The following is a 20,402-nucleotide window of genomic DNA, read 5'->3' as shown; positions in this document are numbered from 1 at the left end:
CTTCGGCAGGTCCAGACTTTTCCCCGGATTCCCTCCCGGCTAGCCGTGGTGCAGTAACCCCCTGCAGGCTGTGTTCACGCCGCCAACCCCAGTCCTCTCCCTGCGATCCGACCGAAGCCCGAGCCTCAGCTCCCAGCCCCGCCCTCCCCGGCGGGTGAGCAGACAAGCCCCTCGGGCTGGTGAGTGCTGGTCGGCACCGATCCTCTGTGAGGAAATCTCTACGCTTTGCCCTCCGCACCCCTGTTGCTGTGCTCTCCTCCGTGGCTCCGAAGCTTCCCCCTGCGTCTTCTTTTTTCTTTTTTTTCCAGTCATTATGCATAAATCCATCTCTTTTTTTATTGAGGTATAGTTGATTTACAATATTATGTTAGTTTCAGGTGTACAACATAGTGACTCAAAATTTTTAAAGATTATACTCCGTTTAAAGTTATTGTAAAATATTGGCTATATTCCCTGTGCTATATGGCATATCTTTGTAGCTTATTTTATACATAGTAATTTGTACCTCTTAATCCCATACCCCTATCTTGCCCCTCTCCCCTCCCCTCTCCCCACTGGTAACCACTAGTTTGTTCTCTATATCTGTGAGTCTGTTTCTGTTTTGTTATATTCACTCGTCTGTTTTATTTTTTAGATTCCATATATAAATGATAACATAAGAGTATTTGTCTTTCTCTTTCTGACTTATGTCCATCCATGTTGTTGCAAATGGCAAAGGGACAGTATCAGGCTCTAGGAATGCAGAAGTGATAAAGTCCCTGTCATCAAGGAACTAAGGAACTGTTTAATAGAGGAGATAGGACAGGAATTTAGGTCACCTTGACCTTGAGCAGCTTTAAAGGCTGTGAGAGGCTGTTGCCAAAAAAATCTTGGCTCTCTGTGCACTGATGCCGAACAGAAATAAAGCAACAGAGATTTTGGAGGATAAGAGAGATGGCTTTATTCCTCTGTCAGGCATAAGGGAAGACACAGCAGGCTAGTGCCTCAAGAACTGTGCCCCCCCACCCCCCACCATTCAGGGAATTAGAGAAGATTTTATATGCGGGGCTTGCAGTCCGGGGTATATGATAAGGATCAAAGTAGCGAAGGTCTTGCATTCTTTTTCTCCTTGCATTATTTCAAAACAGTCATAGTTGGCGTCAGGCAGCCTGGTAATTGGGTCCATTTGTCTCTGGTTTATCGGCCTGTGACCTTCTTTCTGAAATGCAAAAGCTACAGTGGATGATTGTTACAAGAGAGACCAGGTGCTTTGTGACCGCCTGGAGGGGTGGGTTAGGGAGGGTGGGAGGGAGGGAGACGCAAGAGGGAAGAGATATGGGAACATATGTATATGTATAGCTGATTCACTTTGTTATAAAGCAGAAACTAACACACCACTGTAAAGCACTTATACCCCAATAAAGATGTTAAAAAAAAAAGAGAGAGAGAGAGAGAGACCAGGGAATATAAACACCAGGACCAGGATGTAATTTACATAAAGTTAGGGAGTGATAGGCACAGGATGTAATTTACATAGTGTCAGGGAGTGGTAGGTTGAGCTTTGTGAAGTACAAATGTAGTTACAGACACTACAGATTAGTAACAGTGAAAATAAAACAAGGAGTGGTTAACTTTTTCAGGCCAGGTTATGTTTCTTCTCTAGCCTGTTCACTGTTCCCTTTATTTCCCTTGTTCTCAGGAGAGGGGGGAAAAGAAACCTCACTTCCATTTTTATTGCAACAAGGCATCTACAAAGTTCATCCTCCAGAGGACGGAGGACTTGGATGTGGCTGGGAGACCAAGCAAGTCTCCATGAAGGAGATGACATTGAGCTGGATGATGAAAGTCATGGGTGATGGGTGGGGGGTGGACAAGAAGGGTCCTCCTCAGACTTGCATAGTATTGACTTTGATCCTCCCCCTCCAGTCCTGGATAGAACTGTCATATCCCCATTTAGCCCCCTAGGGATGTAATCTAGGCTTGGTCAGTGTACCCACCTTCACTCAGGCCAATCTGAAGGCCCCAACCTTTTGGTCACTCACTCACATGGGGATCCCTTTGGCCCACATCCAGCTGCGTGTAGCTGAGGAATCCAGCCCTGGGAATTGTGAAACATCCGGATAATCTGCTCCATGGTTGCCCTCAAGTAACATGTAGCCTGGAGGCTTTAATTGAGTAGGCATAAAAGGCTTCTTCCTTCCCAGCCCCACAGACCTCCAGACTCCTTCGGGATAAGTTGTCCACATGTCTTCCTCTAGGGTGAGGCTACATCTGGGTGGGTATACGTGTGGATATCTCTTACTCAGAGGCTGCTAAGGCAGCCCCATTTCCTCCTCTTGTTTTTTTCCTAGGGAGTAGATACTCCAGGTAGGAGAGGTCTGGGGCAGGGAGAAGGGAAGGGAAATGGATCCCTTTGAAAGACCCCAAATGATCTAACATGGGAGAAAGCCACAGAAGCTAGAGGGCCAGAGAAGTAGAGAAGGTATATGCAGGCTTAGGAACTTCAGGGCAAAATAAGACCAAGTGAAGAAAGGGTAGAGACTCGGACCTCCTTTACACTTGACCATGGTGGACATTGGCCTGGGAAAAGTGGACTATCAGCTCAACTAGGTTGCAGTTTTTGTTTTTCTTATTTAAGAAAAAAAATAAGTTATTATGGTTATTGATGAGTGGGACCCCTGGGAGTTCCCACCACCATCTGCTCCCCTTTCAAATCCATTTTCCCCTCCTGGGGTGGATTTTAGCAGGTTGTAAATGCTAGGTTCCCATGACAGCTTCAGCTCATGGAGAAGAGAAACAAACACTCAAGGCACCTGGTCCCTGATCTAACCGAATGTTCTTTTTCCTTCCAGCTTCCACGGGCTAGCCAGGCAATGTCACAGCAGAAGCAGCAATCTCAGGAGACTCCAAGTGCTCTCAGATGCCCCCCTCCCCAAGGCCCAAATCCTTCCCTGTTCTCCTGCTCCGTTCCTTGCACTCCCTGTACAGGAGGCTGTAGTTCTGTTTCCCAGAGGGCCTGAGATCAGAGCCCGGCTGGCTCTTGGAGGGCTCGCCGGAAGCCCCATGGCCTCAGGGGTGGCACAACCTACCACATCAAAGAGGAGAAGTGTTAAGGAGTATTAAGGTGACTGGCCCAGAAAAGGGGACACGAGGACAGCTGCTCTTGCCCCACCCGGATCTCCCGCACTCATTCGCTGGAAGCTCAGGCCCCTCCCTCTCATTTGGGCTGGGAAACACCTCCTGGCGCCCCTGCACTTAGGAGGTCAGAACTCTGCTGAGCTGTACTTCCACATCTGTCCTCCACCCACCCTTCCAGCTCAGCACCAACACAGCTGCTTTGGAGGTGCAGCTGATGTGAACGCTTGAGGTTCCTGCTCAGACATGCTGAGACTTTCGCAGGTGGAGGCTGCCCCTCCTTCTTTCCTCCTAAGAGAGCTGAGGATGTTTTAAAGAGACAGGTGGTTTGAGACTTACGTCTGAGTTTTCAGCATCCTCACATCCATTGACCTGTGTCATCCCCCGATCCTAGCACTGAAGGCATCACTGTAATAAACATATGCCGAAAACCTACTGTGTACCAGGCTCTGTGTTCACAGATGTAAGTTGGAGATTTGTTTCTGCTCTAGAAAAGCTTACAGTCTAGTGGGAGAAGCAATGTACACTCCAGACTGAAATATGTAGACTAACAAATACAATTTTAAGCTGATTGACATATTTATTTTTTTCTTACTTTGCATCTAAAAGAACTTAAAGGGGGAAAAAAAAGTAAGAAAGGTCAAGGACAGCAGGGAGAGACTCATCCTGATGGTGTAGGTCAAAGGTGGCTTCCTGGGCCTTGGAAGGAGAAATTCAAAACAGAGAGAGCACACCACTTGTGGGAGAGAAGAATAGAGTCCCTGGGTAGGGTAGGAAGCATTTAAACAGGGCCTTTAAGGATAAGCAGACTTTGGTACTGGGGCTGGGATGAGTAGGGAGGATCTTCCAGGTGGAAGATACAGCACAATGGAATGCAAGGCAAATGGGGTACTTGCCAATGACACGGATTTCAATTTGGCTGGATCGCCAGGTGTAGGATGATAATGTGGGACAGTTCATAACTCCAATTCCTCATGAAAACTCAAACCAACTGAATTTGCTGAACTTAAGTTTTAAAACTCCAGCTACCAAAAGATTATACCCAAGCTCAGAGTCTATCAGTCTGGGATTGGGGGGACCTGAGGTAAAGAAAGTATAGAGGCCTGGAGAGGCTTGAGGTTCAACTATGTTGCATATCAGTATAAGTTTCGTGTGAAAATTTTAGCTGATTCTTATTTTCTGGGGGACACTGAAGTATTTTTTTAACCAAGTACCCAACCCAGTAGACTGTATTGCCCAGGCTCAGAGCAGAATATCAGCCTGTCTGTCATTTCCAATACACAGGATGCTTATTTCCATAGCTTAGCCACCCCCCCATTGCTAGGACCTGATTTTGCCTCTGTTGTGAAATATTTATACCTAGTCATGTAGATATAGTATAATTATATATAATTATAATTTTAAACGTATAATTTTTTCTCATTAAACAAATGATACATACTTGTGTGTATGCAAGATATGTTAATGTAGATAAGCATAAGGAAGGTGATTAAGACCAACCAAAAATCTTATCACCTAAAAATAACTACTGCTAATAATTTCATGGATCTATTTCCAAACTTTAAAACAATCACAAAATAAGATCATTTCAGAATATTGTATAACCTGCTGTTTTACTTAACAATGTAATTGTCAATGCTCTTCCATGCAAAAAAATATTGATCAACATTATTATACTCTATTGGATGAATACGCCATAAATTTATGTAACTGGTTCTCTGATATCTGGCACTAAAATTGTTTCCACTATCTTGCTGTTTAAACAACAGTAAATAAATATATATATGTATGTATAAAATAATTTAGAATTGGAATTCTATTTTTAAAAATTTTTTATTGAAGTATAGTTGGTTTACAATGTTGTGTTAGTTTCAGGTCTACAGCAGAGTGATTCAGTTATATACATATATATTATATCCTTTTTCATATTCTTTTAAATTATGGCTTATTACAGGATATTGAATATAGTTCCCTTGGCTATACAGTAAGACCTTGTTTGTTTTACATATAGTAGTTTGTATCTGCTAATCCTAAACTCCTAATTTATCCCTTCCCCACCCCCTTTCCCCTTTGGTAAACATGTTTGTTTTCTATGTCTGTGAGTCTGTTTCTGTTTTGTAAATAAGTTCATTTGTATCATATTTTAGATTCCACATGTAAGTGATATCATATGGTATTTGTCTTTCTCCTTCTGACTTACTTCACTTAGTATAATGATCTCCAGCTCCATCCATGTGCTGCAAATTACATTATTTCATTCTTTTTTTATGGCTGAGCAATATTTCATTGCATATATATACTACATCTTTTTTATCAACTCATCTGTCAGTGGACATTTAGGTTGCTTCCATGTTTTAGCTATTGTAAATAGTGCTGCTACGAACATTGTGGCGCATGTATCTGTTCGAATTAGAGTTTTCTCTGGATATATGCCTAGGAATGAAATTGTTGGAATTCTAGAATTGCCAAAGATTATAAAGTTATTTTATTTTATTTTTTTTCAGAGCCTCCAGGAAAATTGCATCTTGGTAGCAATTACAATGCCTCCATTTAAGAAAATCATTTTTGGGAAAAGGATGCCTTTTTTCGAGAGCAAGAGTGAGTACTATGGTGAGAAGAAATACTTTCTGAGAAACTTGACAAGTATCTATCTATTTTACTGTTATGAAATTCATACTTTTAAAAAAAGTTTAGATGCTTTCTCCTTTTGAAGGAAAAAGGATGCTTTATATTGTATAAAGCAATGTCTTAGGAATTTTGATACACCATTGCTTAAGCTTCCATATTTAGTTGATAGGTTTTTAAATATTTTTGATTTTAGATATTCAGTTATGTCCATGTGAGAGATTTCTGGAAATGAAATCTCATTTTTCCCTAAGAAAAAAGCAAAGTATAAACGTTTGGTTGATTGTGCAAAGCTTAATGTGAAAGAATATTTTTTTTTCTATTTTTAATTTCTGCTCTTTATTGAAAACAGACATTCACCAAGTCAAAACAAAAAAAATTAAGTTTTGACAGAAACAAATTTTCTTTGACAAGAGTACTAGTTAATTCCCTCCACTAATTGTTCAACTCACATAGTATTGCATTGACACACTGTTCAGTGTGTATCAAATTGACTTCAAAATTACATTGAAAATAAACTAGTAATTTGATCATTGTTTTTCTTCATAAAGGTCTTCATTTGGCATCTTCACATTTTCTAAATATGTCTGTACGTCAGAAATGTCAATATTATAAATGCCTTTTTTGTGTTGCATTAGTATGGCTTTATTTTAATATCGTACACACAGTATACCTTTGTTTCATAGTAACAAATAACGAAAAACAAAGACTTCACATTTTGTGCAAAATGTGCTATATACGAAATCTTGGGCCAGCAAAAATAGGTAAGTGGTACTATCATTTTTCTTTAGAATGTATCTAACTTTACACTCATAATGAATATTAAATATTTACACATTTTAAATATTTTCTACTTAGAAAAATTTTATGTTGACAGAGCATTGACATTTAATATGCCCTTTTATCTAATTAAAAAAAATGTTAAATGCAGTATTGTATGGACTAAATAAAGAACATGTAAATAAAAAAAAAAAAGAATGAAAGAAAGCAAGTTGCTAGATATTTTAAAGAGCTCCCCAAGGACTTTGAAAGGTCCCTGAGTGAAGGTTTCACGGCATTGTGTACCCTCTTCACCAGTCTGGATTCCAGCCTTACAACAAGGAAGTTCTTGCAGGGGAACTGAGTTTGAGCCCAGTGATCTAATGCCAGGACAGCCCCTGCCTCAGAGTGCCCAGCTCTCCCTGGGTCTCCAGTCAGGACAGACGTGCCTGACTCGTTTGCCTGGCTCTGTGATCAACCTCTAGTGAGGCTGGCCTAGCCCACTCCCTAGGTCTAATGTGTTTTCAGCCACTCTTAGTTTACAACATCTGCAGACCATATTTTATATTACTAGATCCTATACACTTCATGACACAGCACAAATAGTAATAAAAAGTCATTGTTTTTATTGATCTCTGTAAAGTTGTCACAAATAAAATATTAAAACAAAATCATCCTGAGGTGAAAGAAAGTATGTGGTGCTAATTTCCACTCTTATTTAGTGGAAGGCAAGAAATACTGTCTAAACTTGGCAGGTGAAGAAATAGAATTTTAGTTATAGTATTTAAAGTTATAGAGGTAGCCAATAGTAGTATGAAAAATAAAACCATGTCTAAATAAGGAGGAGGAAGGGAAGGGACAATGAACATCAGCTTTTTTCACTGTGTTTCATTGGGGGAAGTAAATAGGTCTGAAAGGAGGCAAAGAAATAAAGGTATAAGCAGGTTATTTACAGTGACACATTTTTTCATATTACAACCTATTGAATCACTTGATTTTTAATTTTCATTTATATATATTACTTTTTCTAAAAATCAATCAAATCACATCCTATTTTTACATCCCTGTATGAGTCCTAGGCCAAACTGTCCTTAACAGAGTGAGTGTTAATTTCAGACCCCTGTCAGGTGGAACCCATTTCAAATCTCTGATAATTCTGTGATTTTACTCAAGTTTCTATGCTTTTCTATGGCTCAGTTTCCTCATTTAGAAATAAAGTAAAATAAGAGTATCTGCTTCATGGGACTGTGGAGGGGATTATATATGATATTGTGGGTAACACGTTTTGACACAAATGTTAGTTGTAATTTACATTTGGGGTGTACTCTATGTTTTAATAGCCTTTTTTATTTAACATAGTTTCAGATTTACAGGAAAGTCGCAAAGATAGTACAGAGAATTTCCCACGTTCCCTGTAACAGTTTCCCCTGTTGTTGAGATCTTACACTAGTATGGTACATTAATTACAATTAAAGAATAAATATTGATACATTATTATTAACTAAAGTCCATACCCATACTTTAGTCAGATTTCTTTAATTTTTAACTCGTGTTTCTTTTGTGTTCCTGGATCCCATCCAGGACACCATATTACATTCAGTTGTCTTGTCTCCTTAGGCTCCTCTTGACTGTGACAGTTTCTTAAACTCTCCTTATTTTGGATGACTTTGACAATTTTGATGAGTACTGGTCCGGCATTTCGTAGAACGTCTCTCAGTTGGGATTTGTGTGGTGTTTTTCTCATGATTAGAATGAGATTATGGATTTGAGGGAGGAGGATCACAGGGGTAAAATGCCATTCTCATCATATCATATTACACATCATATCATCATATCAATGGTACATACTATCGACATGACGTCGCTGTTGATACTGACCTTGATCACCTGGATGAGGTAGTGTTTGTCAGGTTTCCAAACTGTAAGTTTACTCTTTTTCCTTTCATTTCTGTACTCCTCTCTGGAAGGAAGTCACTATATGCAAGCCCATTCAAAGGGGTAGGAAGTTATGCTCCATCTCCTTGAGCGGGCAGTAGCTACACAAATTATTTGGAATTTTTCTGTAGGAAGATTTATCTGGTTCTCTCTCTCTCTTTCTCTTTATTTAAATTTATTCAATCATTTATTTATATCAGTAGGAACTCATAGATATTGGGTATCTATTTATTTTATACTTTGGGTTCTAATCCAATGCCAATTTATTTATTTTGTTGTTCATATTATTCCAGCTTTGGGAGCTCTTTCAGTGAGCTCCAGTGTCCCTTTGGCTTAACCCCATTTGGATTCTTTTTTAAGCACTTCCTTGTTTTATGACATTATAAGATGATCCAGGTTCAATTTGCATATTCTCTGCCCCAGTCCTAGATTCAGCTATTTGTCTTGTGAGCCCTGCTTTGTTTTATTGGGAAATTATATTATAAACCAAGATCTGGGTGTTGGTTGTGTTCACTGCTACTGGGGTGTCATTGCTTCTTGGCCTTCCCAGTGGATGGAGCTTTGAAATATACATGTGCATACTAACCAGTGTATAGGCACAGGTCTGCAATTCTTTCAATAGATATCCATTGGGATCTATATTCAGCTGAAAATGAATTCATACTGATGACTTCAACTCTAATTCAGTATCTCATGGTTTATCTTAGCCTCTTTCTTTGTTCGTCTGTAATCGTCCACTCCAACAATGAGAAATTAACTCCCACCATTTGCCACACATTCACTTATTTGTTCATCCCCAGTATGCAGGAATGGTATACTCTGTTTTGAAAACAAAGTTATGAAAGCCCAGAAGTAATTTCATGCTGTGCAAGCAACGTTTTTTCTTGCCTCTGGAGGCTATATAGACTATTGATTGAAGAGGGAAGAATGGTGAGCCAGGGTCCTTGAAGCTGGGTAAAGATGGGTCAGGATAGAGACCAGGCATCCTGAAGACTAAGGGACTAAACTGAAATGGACTGTCACTCCATGGGAGCTCTTTCAGTGAGCTCCAGTGTCCCTTTGGCTTAACCCCATTTGGATTCTTTTTTAAGCACTTCCTTGTTTTATGGTATTATAAGATGATCCAGGTTCATTTTGCATATTCTCTGCCCCAGACCTAGATTCCACTCCCCAGAAATCATCAGCTAAACAGAGACTCTGCTCAGCTTCCTCCTCCCGCCATCCCACTTTAGCAGACTCACTTCCCAGGAGCAAGCTCATCACATGGCTTGGGCATAAAGCATGAGATCACAGACACCTGGTGTGGGACTATAGGCATGAGAAAGCCTCATTCCATACCCAGGCACGGGTTAGGACCAGTTTGGATTCGCTCTATGAATCAGGGTAGGAGAGGGCATAGCATCTCTGTCATAAAACTACATGTAGGAGATCAGAAAACAGTAGGGGACAGCCTATAGGTAGATCAAAGAACACAAGTATTAAATTTGTGAACTAAATAGTTACTATACCTCAGACTAATGATTAGTTCTGAACTTTCTGGTAGATAAAATCTAAAGAGACAAATTATCTGATATATATAGTCTTCAAGAGAAGGCTTGCCCTTCCTAACAATGGATTCTAAAAGAAATTGTTTGCAATGATCAGGGATACACTTAAAAACATTATTAGAACAAAATTACAGATGGAGGACAACCACTATTGTTTTACCTCCCATTGAGAAAAGCAAGTCACAATAAACCAAATTCCTGCTTATTAACATGGCAGAGAGGGTCAACTGAGTGTATAAGGAAGCCTGAAAACAGAAGGTCTCACAGGTCTAGTCATAGCTTTGTTCACAAAGGATGTAACTCACCCATCTGTGAAACATGGATAATAAAAGTACCTCCATTCTTCATTCTGGTGTGAAATGATGCTCAAATAAGATAAAGGGGTCTATATAAACCTATCTTACTGCTCTGTTAACCACCTGCTCAGGCTTCTTCTAACACCTAACAAGAACAGAACCTAAGTCCCAGACTGCTCTCTCTCTCTACAGATGCTCTGTCAATTCTCTCAAGTCCCTGAATTCTGACGAATCCCTCCTCCTCCCTTGAGCTTCAGTACGCCCTCTCGACATGGACCTGTGATGTCTCCATTCTTCTCCTTCTGATTGAAGTCCCAGAAGTTCTACCCTTATCTCTGACAGGTTCTCTCTGTCCTGCTTTGATTGCCAGTGGAGTAGAGGGATTGACATACTCTGAACCCCATACAAACTCAGTCCCTGCCTGGATCGAACACTAGCTCTACTCATTTCTCTAGTGCCTAGTTAATAAGTTTGCTCTCAGACCCTACAGGCAAATGATTTTTAGGGAATTTTCCTCATTATAGCTTTATATAATAGCTCTGATATATGAGAGGCATTTTTCAAATATATGACTCCAATTAACCCTGAATCTTTGCCTGATCCATCCCAATGTCCATTGTCACAGCTTGCAGCCTCAACCTATGCATGACTCATGGGGATATTTGGAGGAGATGGTGGTGGACCTGTTGGGGGTGGGAGGTGGGAAGAGTGTCGTGAAACCAGCTTTTCCCAGTCACTGACATGTTCTCATGATATTCATTGTTATTTATAAATCTTTAGAGAAATAAAAATATAGACCCTCAGCACTGAGTGACACTGAACTAGCCAAATAGTAATATAATAATACCAACAACAACACAAAAAGCAACAGCAACAATCTGTATTTCTAGAGCACCTACTATGTACAACCTGACTTCTAACGACTGTATACATATTGTTTATGTAACCATCACAACAGCTCTATGAAGTGGATGCAATTTTTATCACCATTTTACAGATGAGTAGTCATAGTACAGAGAAGACAAGTGACAAGCCCAACGTTGTACAAATAATAAGTGATGGAACCTGGATTTGAAGCTGGGTCATCCGAGTGCAGATACTAGACATTTAACCCCTATGCTGTGCTCCCAAGAGGATCGTGCTCCCCCTCTGCCCACGCCAAGCATAAACACTGGGTGAGGTCAATTGACCTTAAGTGTCATCATAATTCTGCCTCTGTTTTAACTCTGTAAAATGATTTATCTGATCCTTCAACTCTCATGTGTGAAATGAAACCATATAACCAAGCCAAACAACACATTTTATTTGCAGTTAATTCACTCATTCAACAAATAAATATATGTCAAGAACGGTTTTCTAGGTATTGCCATTATTTCTTTATTATCTGATCTCATGCATTTATTAGATAAAATTTTCTAACAAAAATAACAGAAAGGAAATGGCCTATTTTGTGAGGTAATGAGTTCTCCAAATAAGAGCATTTCATTTCAGACCAGAAAGCATTAGGCATATGGGAGAGGGGATATAAGCACCTGACTAGGTGTTTGCTAAGACCCCTCCAAGGCGGAATGAGTTTGTGAGTTGATAGTGCTCCTTACATCTTTTAACTGCCTCTGAAGATCCCTGGAGGAGCTTGGAGGAAGGGATTAAGAGGCTGAGGAAACACTGCTGCCCAAAGGTTCTAGGGCTGACTTTCATTCTATGGTACTACCATACATACATACTACACTTTAGGACGGTATTTCCCAAACTAGCAGAATCACCCAGAGAATATTTAAACAATGTAAATACTTAAGACCCACTCCTCAGAGATTATAACTCAATAGGTCTTAATTGGGAACCAGGAATCTGCATTTTAACAGTGCTTCCCAGATAGCTCAGATGCACAGAAGTTGTAGAGTCTCTGATCTATAACAGCACCAAGATCAAGACTGAAAGAATTCTTTCCTTGCTTCATGCAGTTCCTTGCTGGGTTAACCCTATTATTCTTCAGCCTAGAACTGTGTGATCTTCACTTGTTCATAAACTTTCCAATATTCAGTTTTTCCATAGGCAGTAACACCTAATTCACAGTGTTGTTCAGAGGAGAAAGTAAAACCTGTGAAATGTAAGACAAATGTGGGGGAATGTGAGGGACTCCCCTTGTGGGACTACTATCTCCAAAGTATGAATGGCTTAGAACTACAGGTTCACAGACTGACAGAGCAGAAAGTCCTGATGCCACAAACTGAACAACTTGCCTGAGGCTTCTTAATGCCTGCCCCCTATCCTCTTACATTTTATAGAACTGTCCTTCCTAGGTAAAGATAACACTCCTGATCCAACTGGAAGCTGGCTTTTCAGTGAGGGGTGGTATTACCATCCCTGCCTTTTCCTTAAGATGTGTTAATTGCAAGCTGAAAGATACAATCTACTGGGTTATCTCTTTTTGACACAGTGGAGAGAATGATGGTGAAGTCTTTAACATGCGGTTGTGATGAGCCAGAGGTATTATGTGTACAGCAGTCACTAAGTATGGGAGGATGGTGGAGCCAAAGATCTGTTCTGTTCACCTTGGTGAACATCAGAAGAGAGGGATGAAGTTATTATACAAGAGCAGGAAAGCTCTGTTGCTATAGGTTGTGGTGTCTCATTTCTTGGAAGATTTATAAATATCTTCTTGGGATCATTGCCTGGAGGAGAAGCATAGGCAAGGTGATCTCTCTGCATCCTTTCTGATCTTAGGACTAAAAGGCATCATTTGATGGTGACATTTGTAAATACAAGCTGCAATAAGAGGTCTTAGTTATTGCTCCACTCACTGAGGTCAACTGAGGGGCCAGGGTAGAGCCCAGGATTCAAAGAGGGATGCTTACATTTGTTACCACAACAACCATCAAAGATGACCAATCAGAAAGTCACTCAGGTCCTAATATGATCAAGCAGCCCCTAAGCACAGAGGTCTCATCATTACCTCAGAGATCAAGATAAAAACAACACAAATAACCACACTCACTTTACAAGTGAAGACACTGAGGCCTGAAAGAGGCAAGTGACCCACAGCTGGTCAGTGTCAGGACTGGGCCTGTGCCTCAGGGATGACCTACTACTTCATTCTAAGGGAGTTTTCTACAGTTGGAGAATTTAGAGAAAGGAGGGGTCGTAATACTGGCACCAGATGACACTGGTGTGTGTTCCCCAATAACACAGGAATAGGACTCAGCAGGCAGAGAATACTTTGGACTGCAATAAAGAATGACGTTTGTACTGTACCTACAGCTTACAGAACCCCACTCAATGCTGGTGTTGGTTTCTTCATTCAAACCACCATCCTATACATGGTGGGCCTACGTCTCTAGTTGACACTATACAGACAGGGGCGGGGGACTGGCTTTTGTGACCATGTCACAGAAGTCATGGGGATGTGTTATGCTGAGCAGATCTTGTCCCTTTCTTCCATCCACTAATTGGGATGGTCTCAGATCCCTGGGGCCAGGTCATTGAACATGGGTCATGACTGTTCCTTCCACCCCAAGGAAAGCGCAAGCAGCATGGGTCCTTCAGCAATGCGGGTGTGAATCCCACTGCCCTTGAGAGGACCATGAATCCTCTCCCAGTGCAGTTTGCCAGAGTCAGACCCACATGTCTGCCTGCCCATTGGGATTCTGTCCCATAGGAGGACTGTTCAAAGATCTGACCACTCAAGTCAGAAAGAAGATCCTTATTTTCCTTTATTTCATCACTTAGGAATTAGCTTGATAAGAATCTCATGCATACCAATGCTGGCCTGATTGGTACCTCACCCTTCCATTAAGGGCACACCCAAGACAGCAGGAATCCAGAGCACGCTTGAATCCTCAGGCAGGCAGGATGGTGAGGAAGTGCTTGGGTAGATGAGGATAGAGTCAAGGAATATATGAGGTCCAGACAGCCCTCGAGGAAGAGAAGACCCTCCAGTCACCTTCCAACCAGTCCCTCTGTCTACAAGCTCATTAACAAAGAGCTCCCCCGAGTCCAGCTCTGATCCTCACATCAGATTTGTAGCCTGGTTGTCACCATAGACTTCAGCTTAAGTAACCAAATCAAGGCACCTAAGGCCACCTAGCCCAAGTAATCTTTCTAAAATAAAAATCTCATCATGTCCCTCCTTTGATTAAATGGTCAAGGAGGATCCATTTGTCTCTAGTCAAAAGTTTTTAGGCAGCATGATCTAGTTTTCAGATGAAATTGATTGTTTGCCTCTAATACATAAAGCGGGTAAAGGTGCAATGACTCTATTTCAACAGGGGGTAAGTGGAAGGTCCAGATTGCTGTCTGCTCAGGCTCCCCCTCTCAGGTAGCCCAAATAGTCAAGAATTTAGGATAAACGATCATTTAAAATCTGACTCAAAGTTTTTAGGAATCCCCATATCAGTAGAATGGTGAGGGAAAGGAAGGAAACTAAAATGTATTTTCAATGTACTACCTGTCAAACATTATTTGCATTATTACACTAAATAGCTCTATGAGATTCTTATGGTTAACTCTATTTTACAGGTTAAAAAAGAAAAAGAGACGAGGCTCAAAAATATTAAATAACATACCCATGGTTCAAAGGCCAGTGCCCCAATTCCAAGACTCATCTTCTTCCAGCTTCTGTGCATGCAAAGACATGAAACTGACACGTAGACAAGGGTGGAGGCAGGGAGGGAGGGCTGGAAGCACTCCCAGAGCAACAGAGCAACTCATACTGTCTGCAGGTGTGGCTCTCTGAAGAGGTGATGTTTGCACAACCTGGGTAACAGGGTTCCAAAGGATATAGTTTTGGAAGCTATTAATCTATAGGCTAAAGTACACAACCCAGCAAGTAAAGCTCTTAATGCTCTGGACCCTCCTTTCCTTTCTGTCCAGTTAGTGTCCCACTTCTTGCTTTTATCCAATAGTATGGCTACTCTGTTTCCAGAAAAGATCAAGCCCTTTCATATCTCCGTGCCTATGCATGTGTTCTGCTTCCCTCTACCTAGAATGCCTGTTTCCCTCTCACCCCCTGACTAACTTGCACTCTGTGTTTGAGCCTCAGTCTTGTTTTATCTGTAACGTGGGATTAACAGCAAAGTACTCAAGAAATAATGTGTTGGAATAATGAAAATAACATGTTTGATGGATGAGAGGTTGAGAACAAATCTTAATTCCCTTCCTTTCTCTCATATCATCCCACTTGTATCATTCATTCCTTAAGGGCAAAGAAGTATCTTAATCTTTGAATTCACAAACTCCTGCACCTAACAGGTACTCAGTGAAAAATTAATGTCATTAAAATGGTCATTTCAAAGTTACTGCAAGAAAGGAGTTTCTGTTGGGATAAATAATTTTTCATTATTGAAACAGTAATTCATTGATGATTTTGGATCAATACAATAGAACAATGTTTTCCAACCTTTGAAAATTATTTGTAATATTTTAGTGGGGGCCGTGCAAAGAAGGAGCATAATTTTGCCCATCCCACAGATCTGGGCTTCAATAGCTCACACTCTTAGATAGGAGGGACACAATTAAGCAAGAGTCACATATATACACAATACTCTCTTTTGTCACAACCAGACAAGTTAAATAATTTCCTCTAATAAGTGGGATGAAATAACTAGACTATATGGAGTTGCTTCTTCATCATGTGGCTTACCTTGCAATGTTTCACATCCTCACATACACACCAGCCATCATCTCTCCCCTCTTCATCAAGTTCACCACTGCTCCCAACCTCAGATAAAATAAGTTCAGGGAAAACAGCAAACCAGGAAAGGTAGCACTTGGATGTTAATCCTTGGAGGTCTGATGCTCATAAATGCAAATACACACTTGAAGATGTATTGAGACCATCTGGTCCAGTCTCCTCTGAAACCCAGTGGGAGTAACAGAGCCAGGACTAGATTCCTAACTTCCATTGTCAAGTTCTTGTGGTTCGTTTTCATTGATGACTTTATCCTGGGAGCAGCCTCCCACACCCGACCCATTTGCTTGCTGCTAAGCTGGCCTCCCAGGTACTCTCTCTCCAGGAGTGAAAGGAGAGAGACTTTTGTCTCAACCACAGCTCATTAATTCACTGAGCAAATACTTTTTGAGCACTTACAAGATGTCAGGCACTGTGTAGGTGCTGAGGATAAAGAGTGAACCAGCAAACACTGACATTTCACTCTATCCAGGATGACAGATATAGAAAAATAAATACAAGCATGGTATTATGAGAAATACAGTAAACTGTGGCAGCATTTCATAGGAGATACAAGGATTCATAGCAAAGGAGTAGGGACAGGCATTAGAAAAGAAAAGGAGCTGATCCTTCTCCAACACAGGAAGTCACAAAGGATGGTTGCAGGCATGAGTAGACTTGGTGGTAGGAAGCGGAGTACTTTACACTTGACGGGTGCTGTTTACCCCATGAAGTAGGGGCAGTATCATCTATCTAGAGGCAGCATCAAGTGTTTCAGAGGTTCAAGAGAGGAGGAAAGGCATGATGTGTGTGCACAGTAAATTCAGAGAAGTATACAGGATTGCCAAGCAGTATTTTGGGCTCAACCAGGTGGATGATTATGATCTTAAGATAATGCCAACTTTCCAAAGGATCTGTTTTTGTTTTGTTTTTAATTTTCATAGCAGCTAGGCATAGCAGGGCTGATTCAGCCGGGGTTTGGGTTTTGTCCGTCAAGTGCATTAACAAGCCGAAGGGGCAAGAAAGTTTATTATATTGGCCAAAGAGTGGTTGAAATGATGAACTAAGAAAAGCAAACTAGGAAAGGTTGCTGGTGGGCAAGGCTCTAGTAGGTTCCAGTGGATATAATGAAGGAAGTTGGAAACAAGGAACTGTGATCAAAGAAAAAGGTGGCTGGATTCATGGTCTCAGACAGTTAGGAGACCTGGCTTCTAGTTCAGACTCTGCAGGACTCAGAGCATCTCCTTCATCTGCTCTGGCTTTCAGTTTCGTCATCCATGTGTGGAGGGTAAATAGTGGCCTGAAATCCTTTCCAGCTGGGCTTTTCTATGAGTCTACATTGTTGGTCAATGTTTTAGGCACTTTGGGATCTGAATCAGATACACTGAGCCTTTGATTGTGGCCCAACTGTGCTTGGATTATTGGTCCCAAACCTGTTGATAGAGTTTTCAGAAACTCCTTCATATGTTCGGGTGACCCAGCATTTGTGGCTTTAGATTTTTATCTCAAGCATGAGTTGGATTCCTCCAGAAACCCTAAATTCAATCCCGAAGCTGTGCCATTATAAACTCCCTTATAAATCACGATCTTCTCATCTTTATGGAAATAATTCCAGGGCTTATGGAGGGGAGGGATGCTCTGGAAAGATACTCATGAACATCCAATAGTGACCCAGTGTGATAAAGTGATGGAGCCACTTGAATGTGGGAAATTGTCATCATAACCACCTGGTTGAGAACAGCTTTCACATGATTTATTCCCTTGAGTTAGGTGCAGGATATGTCTAAAAGACGTCAGATCACACTATCTCCTCATTGCATTTGACATATCATCACTGGCCCAAGGTTAGAAGAACAAGGTGAGTGTCCTCATTGATCTGATGGCAATTTGGGGGTGGCTGGGACTGCCACACATCAGCTGAATGGGACAGGTCGGAGAGAATGGGAACTACCTGGTAATTGCAGGAAGATAAGGCTCATGAAGCTCATTGGTGTGGCTCAGAAGTAGCAATCCTAGGGGGGATAAATGGTAACCAGAGATTAGGCCAGTGGTGGGGGAGGCTACTTTGTAGGACAAGAGACAGTCACACAGGGCTGAAGGTAGAGCCCATGATGTAAGAATGAAAAGAAGAGAGATGATGAAAACAGGTGGAGTGACCATGGGCTGAGGCTAAACATGTGGTTTCTAGAATGCATAAACCAGATAATGTTATAAAAAAAACTTACGATTTTTTGAAACTGCCTAGTGCCCTACGTTACTGCCTTTAAAGTCAGGAGTCGTAGGAGAACCAGGACAGGTAGGAGAAGGTGTTACCAAAGCCTAACTTACCAACTGCCTGATTTCTCCTATGCCAGGAAAGTAGGGCTACTCTGCTGTAAAGACATGGGCCCTGGAACCACAAAATCAATTACAGAACTTCAGACTCTGTAGGAAAAATACTGATACAAATGAGATTTATAATCACTGAACTTTTGAAATATCTGCATTGCTTTATAGAGCAACTAAACATTTTCCAAGATGTCCTGCCAACAAAACCAGCAGAAGTGCCAGCTCCCTGCCAAGTGCCTCCCCAAATATCCACCCAAGCACCCCCCAAAGGCTCCTCAGGCCCTGGCTCCCTGCCTCCCTCCTGCCCCTTCCTGCTCTGTCCCCAGCTGCTGTATTTCTGGCTTTGGAAGCTGCTGCTCTCTGGTGTCCCACCGGTTTCCAAGTGTCTACCTATGCCAGCCCCAGCCTTCCAACTGCTGTGAGGTGGAGCTCTCTGGATGTTCCAGTTGCTGCCATAGTTTTGGGGCTACAGCTGGTCTGCAACCTTGGTTGGAGCAAAAGAGCCACAGCCAAAGAACAGTCTGGAGTTGACATCACTTCTCACTCTCGGTTTTATTCGTCCCTCTCCTCCTGAATTAAGCTGCCTAGATGTGTACATGATGGATTCCTCTTTTTCCTGAAAATCTCACACTTCCTGGCCTTAGCTCTGGTCCTAGGTCAAGAAGACCTGAATGCTGGAGAAAACTCTACTTCCCAAAGCCTTATCAGTGTGCACAAATAAAGCTTATCTTTCCCGGCACCCAAAACTAATTAGAGTTTGTTGATTTCCCCCATCCTCAGCTTTGAGGAGCTTCCAGGAACCTGGATTCCTTAAGCAGATTCCCACAAATAGCCACCAGATGGGAAATTCCCTCTAGGTAGACCCTGGGTCTGAGCAGCCTGAGAGAACTGTGAAAAAAATATCCAGAGGGGAATAAGAAGGGGATGTTCCCAAAGTATCAGTGACCCTGTTCCACTGCTATTGCCACATTTGCCACCATCACTGAAATTTCTTCCTACTCATAAAGGACACGATACTTCGCAGTCCCAGAACTTAGCCCCAGATCATTTTTATTTGGGGGAATCACATGCTTAAGAAGGAAATGCCACAGGGGTACATGTAGTTTTCAGATCTCAGTTCAAAAAGCCATGAACAACGCTCTCCTTGAGTGAATCCTCCTGACTGAGTCCCTCACGCCTTCTCTTCACACATGCGCCAGAATCTGGTGGGAATGTACACCACGGTCCAGTGAGCATAATACCCCCGAGAGACATTTGGGCCTTGGTGTTGCTATCCACCCTATGTGGTTTCTTTTCCTCCTCTGTTTAATGGGACAAATACCATGGGTTGGGGGGCAAGTTCTCAAGGTACTTTTTCCAACCCAACAGTGGGCCATAGGCAACAGCAATGCTCTGCCCATCCTTCAGGGCTATGGTTCTTTTTTAAAATTTTTATCTTATATTGGAGCATAGTCGATTAACAATGTTGCATTAGTTTCAGGTGTACAGCAAAGTGATTCAGTTATACATGTATCTCTTCTTTTTCAAATTCTTTTTCTATTTAGGTTATTACAGAATATTGAGCAGAGTCCCCTGTGCTCTACAGTAGGCCCTTGTTGGTTATCTATTTTAAATATAGCGGTGTGTACATGTCAATCCCAAATTCCCAATCTATCCCTCCCCCCTCCTCCCCCTGCCCCGGTAACCATAAATTCGTTCTCTAAGTCTGTGAGTCTGTTTCTGTTTTGTAAATAAGTTCATTTGTATCATTTTTTTAGATTCTGCATATAAGCGATATCATATGATATTTGTCTTCTTCTGTCTGACTTACTTCACTCTGTATGATAATCTCCAGATCCACTCATATTGCTGCAAATGGCATTATTTCATTCTTTTTTATGGCTGAGTAATATTCCATTGTATATAGGTACCACATCCTCTTTATCCATTCATCTGTCAATGGACATTTAGGTTGCTTCCATGTCTTGGCTATTGTAAACAGTGTTGCAATGGACACTGGGGTGCATGTATCCTTTCGAACCATGTTTTTCTCCACATATATGCCAGGAGTGGGATTGCTGGATCATATGGTAGCTCTGTTTTTAGTTTTTTTGAGAAACCTCCATACTGTTCTCCATAGTGGCTGTACCAATT

General features: G+C 41.4%; 2 protein-coding genes and 1 long non-coding RNA gene across 4 annotated transcripts in view; 2 read left to right on the top strand and 1 right to left on the bottom strand.

Moving 5' to 3' along the window:
• Positions 1 to 11,630, top strand: part of LOC149750630 (late cornified envelope protein 6A-like) — a 32,308-nt gene extending 20,678 nt beyond the window's left edge. Inside the window, 2 exon segments of the mRNA XM_089915353.1 lie at positions 2,832 to 3,577; positions 5,619 to 11,630. Of these exon segments, the coding sequence (XP_089771479.1) occupies positions 2,832 to 3,092 (261 nt within the window). The 3' untranslated portion in view covers positions 3,093 to 3,577; positions 5,619 to 11,630.
• Positions 739 to 18,786, bottom strand: LOC149750629 (uncharacterized). Its single transcript, XR_016393863.1, has 3 exons — positions 15,915 to 18,786; positions 14,839 to 15,028; positions 739 to 1,198 (listed from the first exon to the last, which is right to left on the bottom strand). It is a non-coding gene; the product is annotated as an uncharacterized LOC149750629 (long non-coding RNA).
• LOC149750628 (late cornified envelope protein 7A-like) lies at positions 5,635 to 18,800 on the top strand. 2 transcript variants are annotated; one of them, XM_089915349.1, is made up of 3 exons: positions 6,426 to 6,503; positions 17,712 to 17,799; positions 18,438 to 18,800. In XM_089915349.1, exon 3 carries the CDS (start codon positions 18,459 to 18,461, stop codon positions 18,798 to 18,800), a length of 342 nt encoding a protein of 113 aa, XP_089771475.1. In that variant the 5' UTR covers positions 6,426 to 6,503; positions 17,712 to 17,799; positions 18,438 to 18,458. The 2 variants fall into 2 exon arrangements, with proteins under 2 accessions (XP_089771477.1, XP_089771475.1); XM_089915351.1 differs by lacking the exons at positions 6,426 to 6,503; positions 17,712 to 17,799 and adding an exon at positions 5,635 to 5,724.
• Positions 18,801 to 20,402: the final 1,602 nt, after the last annotated feature.

The sequence above is a fragment of the Delphinapterus leucas genome, chromosome 1 (assembly GCF_059928025.1).
Source record: "Delphinapterus leucas isolate spDelLeu-1000000601 "Yukka" chromosome 1, BTC_Dleu_Yukka2, whole genome shotgun sequence".
In the NCBI taxonomy this organism is placed as follows: domain Eukaryota; kingdom Metazoa; phylum Chordata; class Mammalia; order Artiodactyla; family Monodontidae; genus Delphinapterus; species Delphinapterus leucas.
The sequence above is the reverse complement of the archived record's forward strand: the minus strand, read 5'-3'. Positions and strand labels throughout refer to the sequence as shown.